Raw genomic sequence first — 7,757 nt, 5'->3', positions numbered from 1 at the left:
GTCCTCGTCCCCTCCCTTCCCCTCATAAGGGAGGTGGGCGGTGACCACTTGCGGGCCCTGGCTTATCGTGTGGTGGGAGCCCCATGTCGCTTCCCCGGGCTTGGCCGCCCGCTTCCCACCCCTCCCCGACAGCTGCGGCCGTTCGCGGGCAGTGCGCTGGGGTGGGGAGAGGGTGTGTTTCTCCGTGAACGTGTGTCCGAAAAGTTAAATAAAGCATTTAGCTCTGGAATCAAAACGTTGCTCTTCAAAGGGCTGACGTGTGTGTAAAGCGGGCGCCCTTCGTGCCCCGGCAGTCTGCGCTCGGGCAAGCGTGGGGGCCGGGCGTGCCCTGGGTGGGCTGGGGGGTGGCCGGTGACCGGCCGCTCGAGGCAGAGGTCTCTCCGGTGCGGGAAGCCGAGGTCTGGGTGGGAAACGCGGCTGCTCCTCGGCGTGGTGCCGGTTGGTGCCGACTAAACGGGCACCGGGGGAACTCGGGGGCTGCGCGGCGATGGCGGGGAACCGCTGCCCCGGCCGCCAGCGGGCGCGGGAGCCATCTTGTGAGCGGGGCTGGTGCTGCCCGCACAGCCCCAGCGCCGGGGGCGGCCAGGAGCCGGGCACAGACCCGGAGCCGCACCCGGGTTGGGGCGGCGCGGACGGCCCCGGGCCCGGGCAGGGTGGAGGCGGGCGACTGCCGGTGACTCCCGGCCCGGCGGCACTTGGCAGCCACCCGCGGGCAGGGCCGGGAAACCGGCGCGGTGGGGGAGGGCGGCTGGGTGGTGGCGGCGGCGGCGGAGGAGGAGGGGAGCGGAGGCGGGGACCAGCCGGCCCAGCCCAGCCCAGCGCCTTGCCCCGGCCGGACACGGCGCCCGGGGCGGAGATGGCGGACGAGCCCCAGAAGAAGCCGCACTTGTCGGCCTTGGTGGGGCACACCAACGGGCTCACCAAGCCCTCCTCGCTGGCCGCCGCCACCCGCGCCGGGGGAGGAGGAGGGGGAGGAAGCGCGACCGCCTCCTCCAAGAAACTCGTGATCAAGAACTTCAGAGGTGGGTGCGGGGCGGGCTGGGCCCTCAGCCCCGGCAGGTGCGACCGGCCCCGCCGACCGGCCCCTCCCGAGCTTTGTTTACCAACGGCCCGGCCGCTCCCCGCCTCTTCCCCGCGGTCGGGCCGGGCCGGGTCGAGCCGGGGGTGGCCCGGACGCTGTCACCCGCCCCGCCGCCTTATCTGGGCGAGGGGAGGCTGCCGCCGGGCCGATAACCCTCGCCGCTGCCGTCACCGCCCCGCTGTAAGGGCTTGCGGGGACACGCGTGGGGCTCCGCGCGTGGGGGGGCCGCGGGAGGAAGCGGCGCGCCGGCGGCGGCGGCTTGCGCCCCGTGGGAAGCGGGCAAAAAGCCACCTTAGTGTCAAAACTAATTACGGCAAGGCGGGGGGGGTGGGGGTGGGGTGAAACGCCACAGCCCGGGTTTCTTCGCCCCTGGGTGCAGTTTGGTTGCCCGTTCCGTGTGTCGGACCGAAGCCACCGAGCAACGGCATGGCTTGGCAGAACTTAGCAGGGCGAGAAAGGCGGCGACGGGGTCCCCTCGGGCGGCTGGTTTTCAACTGCCTGTGTCTTCCTCCGCAGAAAGACCCAAATTGCCAGATAATTACACTCAGGACACCTGGCAAAAACTTCACGAAGCGGTGGGAGCGATACAGAGTAGCGTTTCTATTAAATACAACCTTGAAGAGCTCTACCAGGTAAGGCGTGTAGGGTTGGGGTTTTTTGTCGGTTTTTTATTTTTTTTTTCAATGTAACAGAAGGAAAATTGGCTCCTTTGTGACTTTCACAGAGCTACGCATTGAACGTAACGCGTTTTGATTCGTTAAAAGCTGATTATATTTCCTCAACTGTTTGCTCCGCACCCTGTTTCAGTTTTTTTTATATACTTATATATATGTTGAGTTTGCAGTATTATATATCAATTTCTTGAAGATCTACCAGGATCTGGGCCCATGAAAAAGCAGTTTATGTTGGGAGACTATGGAAAGCTGTGCCTGGGCACAGGCTGAGATTTAAGTCTCAGTCTTTTCAATACAGTGCCTACCCGAGATGCTGAAAATGGGATGTTAATTCTCAATGGGTTATGCAAATACATATTTTATGATGATTTCTCATTTGTATGTGCCGTGGTCTCTTGTGAATAGTAATGTTGAAATATTTGTTATTATTAAATAATGACAATTAGACTTCAACATCGGTACCCTTTGGGGATTTAATAAAGAAGCTTGATTGAACAGGCAACAAACTGTCAAGTTTACTTGTGTTTCAGATTACTGTTACGTCTTCATAACAATCAGGATTTCTGTTTTTTATTAAAATGGTGAAAAAGTATTTCTGGAACATCTGTACTACTGGAGCAGGGGCTGGGAAGGGTAAAAGAAGTACTCACGAGCCCTTTCTTTCTACTATCTCCATTTATATATGGTTTAGTGCTATTTTATTTTAAATGCATGTGCTTTGAGGTATTTAACTGAAGTAGTGATTTTTTTACACTGATCATATTATGAAAAATTACTGGTGTGCTGAGTTGTGCCACATAGGTTAAGTTAGTTATGAGTTTTCTGTGGGTGCAGGTGTTTGATCTGCGGATGTGGATCTCATTGCTAGGTCAGGACTTCAGACATCATTATGCTCACCTGTAAGTGTTCAGTTGAGGTAGGTTTGATGTTGTCTGCAAAGTGCAGACTGTGAGGGAGGAGAAAGCCAGCAGTCCATATTTGGGTCCATGCTCAAGAAAATCAGGACGAATTTGAGAGCTGACTATACTTGTCTCTGCGATTAGTTAGGGTGTATAATATATGGGTCTAAAATGGCAGATTACGTAAATGCATATTGTCTTAGTATAATTTATTCCCTTTAAATAGATAACTTGACTGTGATATATTAATCTATTAATACTTGCAGGTTTGCAGAGTTTGAGTTGCATAATACATTTTATGGTTTTAAACTCATCATTTGAAAAATCCTGCCTTTTCATGCCTAGCTAAAAAAAAACAACCCACAGATGCTTTGAGTGTTACCTAACTTGTTTTCAGAGGCTCCGAAATGAGATTATAGAAATATGGCTATGCAATCGCCAGGGTATACAGACTTGAGTTTTGGCAGAAGAGAGGGAGGGAGATTTCAGATAAACTATGAAGGAAGAACTGTACTTCTTGCTTTTTTTTTTTTTTTTCTGTTTGCCTGCTTATTTGTAAAAACTGCGCGAGGCTGGTCCAATAATCCGTAAGGCAGCGGTGCAAATCAGCAAGATTTCTGCACAGTGGGTGGTGGCGGTCAGTGTGCCTCTGCATCCATAGGTACTTACTCTACTGCCAAAGGAATAAAAGATGAAGTTCAGCATCCGTCGGAAACCTGATCTGTACTTACAGATCATTTTAACTGCCTGTTGTTGGTGAGCACCGAGTCATCCATGGGGGGAAAAATTCTCTGTGTGCGTCAGTTCTTGCTCTCAGACTCCCAGGGCTTTTTTTTGGGGGGGGGGGCTTTTTTTTTTTTTTTTTTTTTTTTTTTTGAGTCTTTATCTGATGTTCTGGGAGGAATTGAGAGGCCTGCTAGAGTTCAGTGCGGTGAGCAGGCTGGTGTACCAGCCTCCCTTTGAACTTTCTGATTTATTTATTTAATTTGGCACGGTGGCTGAGAAAAAAAAAAAACTGAAGAACAATGACAAGGCTTTGTGGGAAGCTCGAAGGATACTCCTTTCCAGGCTTTAGAGGCAGCATGGGATCAGGCATGAAGGTGCTTGGCAGAGACGTAGTCAGTGAGCAACGGGAGGGTGGCAGCCAATTTTTTGCGACTAAAATAGAAATGATGTCTGGGATTGGTGGTAAGATTGCACAGATTTTGATAGAAGTACCTTACACTTGATGGAATAGAGAAAGTGTGGCGATGCAAAGAATTGCCGAGTGAGGAGTGAGTGATAAAAATAATGGAAAAAGAAAATTGCCTTTGCAGCAAGGTCCTAAATAACCTGAAATGGGGCAGCACTGCCCTTCTGGAGGACATAGAGTAGGACGGTGTGGTACTGAAGGAAAAAAAAAAAAAAGATGACATTATTTGGATGGATAGGAAGGTCTACGTCACAGGAAACATAACAAATTATCTGCAAAATGGTTATGTGTTAATACTGTTTGTTGCAGGTATCATTTTACTTATCTGATTTAAGCCGAGATGAAAAGTGTAACATAGGCACTGTGTGATAGTTTTGTTTGTTTGTTTGCTTGCTTTATAATTGTATCAAAATTGAGGAAGCTGTAGTTGCTGTGCATTTAAATAAAATGACATCAGGTAGGTTAGAATTACCCATGGGAAGCAAATTCACTTTGTGTTTTGGAAGACAAACTCTTCAGGATGTTAGAACCTACAGAGGAAATAATACAAGAAGTAGCAATAATTTGCATGCTAAGTGTTAAAACAGAAGGCTGTGCTCAAAACAAGGTATTAAAAGGCATGGAACTTTTGCTAGACTTGTGTAGGTGAAGAGTCTGAAAGTGTTGACTTTCTCGTATCCTTGTAGATGTGATAATTACTGTAGCTTTTTCCCAAACTGTGTGCAAGATGAATACAAGTCAAATCAATTTTCTTCAGAAAGAGAGGCAGCCAAACTGCTGAATGAATCAAAAGGTGAAGAAGGAGGAAATGATAGGATTTCATGCCCCCCCCCCCCCCGCCAAAAAGCAGAAACAGCTAGTAGAGGCGGCACTGAGGTGATACAGCTGCGGTTTGAAATACACTTTAAGCCAGCACTGCTGCCCAAAGAGGCAGCCCCGCTTTCCCCCTCGCCTCTCTCTTGGCCCAGGCACTTGCTACCCCATGTGTTTGGGAGGTCTTGAACTGAACCTTGGACAAAATACTTGGACAAAAAGTTACATGCTGGCATTAGGCACCATAGTGTTTCGTATTACAAAGAAGTAAGACATACCAAAAAAAGCTAAAATTTGCAGAAAACTGAGTGAAGGCCAAGCACTGGGAAAGTACTGAAACTTTGTCCAAGTTTATTGATGCTATCAGAAAATCTGTCCATAAGATTTGACACTATAAATTCTCTGGATTAAAGGAAAATATTCTTGGGTCAGTTTTAGTTGCCCAGGTGAAATAGTGCTTTAGGCAGTTCTGTGCAGTATCACCTCATAGCATAAAGGCAGTTGAGGTGAAGTTAAAGACAGCTGGATTTTTAGTTCTGAGAATCATCTCCCACTCCTTTGGGTAATTTTGTATGAAGCACTGAATGGCCAAAAATGCTTACTGTAAACTTTACAGTTCTCACAGAACATTTGGCTGTCTTCATTGTGATTCATTTCAGATGGTGTGATCTATTAATAAAACAGTTTATTGAAATACAGCACACAAGTTAAAATAAAGTGTGCTTGGAACAAAGTCTAAATATAGGCAGTGGTATCAAGCAAGGTTACGTTTTCTCTTTGGCATTCTCATTGAGTTCCTTGTGAGGAAAAAAAAAATGTTAGTGTAAGACGATGTAATTAACAAATAGCTGAACAGCAGTATTCAGAGCTGTCTTGGCGTAGTCTAGGTCAGCTGCATAACAACTCAGTTTACATTAATTTACTGACCACAAGAACGTTTGGTTTTGGGCAGAATCAGTTGTCTTAGTCAACTATGGATAAATATTCAACTAAACCCCATGAGTTCCTAATACATCAATTCAAGTCTTTAATTAATGGTTAATGTAGGTTTTTTGTTGTTTGGTTGTGGTTTTTTTCATTCTTTCCTTTCAGTTTACATAACTTAGCATGAGCGTGTGAATCAGTGGGAATATTCAGAAAGAAATAAGTTAATAAAATGACAGAAAAGCAGCTGTATTCATTTACCATTTAGAGAGGGTGGTTGAAATGTCTACCTTAAAGCTATTAAGAAAGGAAAATATTTGGTCTCTTTGTGTTCCCCCCAAAAAAGTACGTGTGTGGGTGCCCTGGAGGATGCACAAAAAGGACCTACAGGAATAGTTTTGCTGCTGAGCAGAGTGTTTGGGGGCTGGAAACTCTAGTAATGTTTAACAGCACATCTGAAATATGACCCAGATGGTGATGGTGAACCTTGTTTATGCATGAAATCTAGTAGTACAAGAAGGGGCCAAAATCAGAAAGGAATCGTGAAGTCTTAGTTTTTCTACATTGTTTAGATAATTTCATTTTGATGTTTTGTTTTTGTGCACTGCTTGGACAGATAATGCTGATTTTTTTATTTTTTTCTTTGTTGTTGACCTTGATTACAAAGGCACAAAAATGTGGGGTTGTTTGTTTTTTTGTCTCATTCATAATCTTTTTTTGTTTTTTAGGCTGTTGAAAATCTCTGTTCTTACAAAGTCTCTGCTACACTGTACAAACAGCTGCGACAAGTCTGTGAAGATCATGTGAAAGCACAAATCCTTCAATTTAGAGAATATCCTTTTCTCATGCACAGAAAAGGTTAGAACGGTTAGAATAATTGTTTTTTATAACAACACTCTGTAAAAATTACACCAGGAATTGCCAATGTGTTAAAGAGGTTCTTTGACCACTTACATGTTTACAAATCAGGCATAAGCAGCTTTAATCATCTGGGTGAATAATTTCTGTGTACTGGTAAGTAGCATGCTAATAACAGTTTATTTATCATTTTAATAGGAATGCAAATTTTACACCTAATCTAGGAAATTTCAATAGCACTATGAGATTTAACAGCAGATACGGATTTTTATGGCAGATGAATAGTGGACATGCTCACAGTTTTTTTAAAAAAAAATCACTGCAGTAATTTTCAACAACAGCGTCTTCTGTAACAGAGTTCTCAAACATGAAGTACACCTGTTTGAGCAATAATAACTACCGATCAGCAGCGATGTGTCATGGAGGCATTCAATGAGACCTTTAGGTATCTGACATGTACCTTGTGAGGTTCTTGGGAGAGCGCTCTAAGTTCAGGAGATCACTTAGCTGTCTTGGGATGCACAGTAACCTGAAGTTTTATGGTAAATTTCCCTATATATATTTTTTTTTTTAATTTACGTTGCCAGGTTTTTCTTCTGGCTGCGCTGGTCACAGAAGTGCCCGTAGATCATCTCCATACACCTGGGTGCAGCCAGCTCTTATTTTCTGAATCCTGTTTTGCTTTGCATGCTGAGACCATGCTTTATGTGACAGTTGTCGTTTGTGTAATAGTCTAGGGGTTGCGCTTGCTCAGGCAGTAGGATAAATAGAATCTACGCCCACCTGGCTGTCCCCACGTTCCTGGAGAGTGCCTTAGCAAGCAGATGCTGGAGAGTGCCATACTGGACAGATACTACAGTCCCTTGGGTGCTAGCAGTGTTTTCTTTATGTGTTTTATATGTGTGTATGTGATAGGTTAAAATAGAAAGAAGCAAGGGATGGGGGCCCAGAAAGAACCTTCTTTCCAGGTGAATGCCTTAAATGTGCTTTGGATTGTGACTCTCAGCTTCTCAATTCTCTGCATTCCCCAGGTAGGCACCTACACTGATAAAGATAACTTTTTTCTTTTTTTTTTTTTTCTCTCCTGTTACCTGGCTAAGTCCCAACATGGTTTTGGATTGTGTGGTTTTGGGTTGTTTTTTTGTTTGAGTCCCAGTTAAAGAGTCTGAGTTCTACATAGCATATAAGAAATTCAGATACATAAATCAGCACTCTGAATTCACTTCTTATATGCCAGCTGATTTTTTCATTACATCTACTTTAATGCATTTAAAATTACATCTAACTAAAAAGTAGTCAGTAGAGTAGGGTAGTCT

General features: G+C 45.6%; 1 protein-coding gene across 1 annotated transcript in view; it reads left to right on the top strand.

The window, feature by feature from the left end:
• Positions 1-856: 856 nt before the first annotated feature.
• Positions 857-7,757, top strand: part of CUL4A (cullin 4A) — a 40,223-nt gene continuing 33,322 nt past the window's right edge. Inside the window, exons 1-3 of the mRNA XM_074159985.1 lie at positions 857-1,022; positions 1,598-1,713; positions 6,312-6,415. Of these exons, the coding sequence (XP_074016086.1) occupies positions 857-1,022; positions 1,598-1,713; positions 6,312-6,415 (386 nt within the window). The remainder of the gene's footprint in view (positions 1,023-1,597; positions 1,714-6,311; positions 6,416-7,757) is intronic.

Source organism: Numenius arquata, chromosome 1, assembly GCF_964106895.1.
Source record: "Numenius arquata chromosome 1, bNumArq3.hap1.1, whole genome shotgun sequence".
In the NCBI taxonomy this organism is placed as follows: Eukaryota; Metazoa; Chordata; class Aves; order Charadriiformes; family Scolopacidae; genus Numenius; species Numenius arquata.
This window is presented reverse-complemented; position numbering and strand designations above follow the sequence as displayed.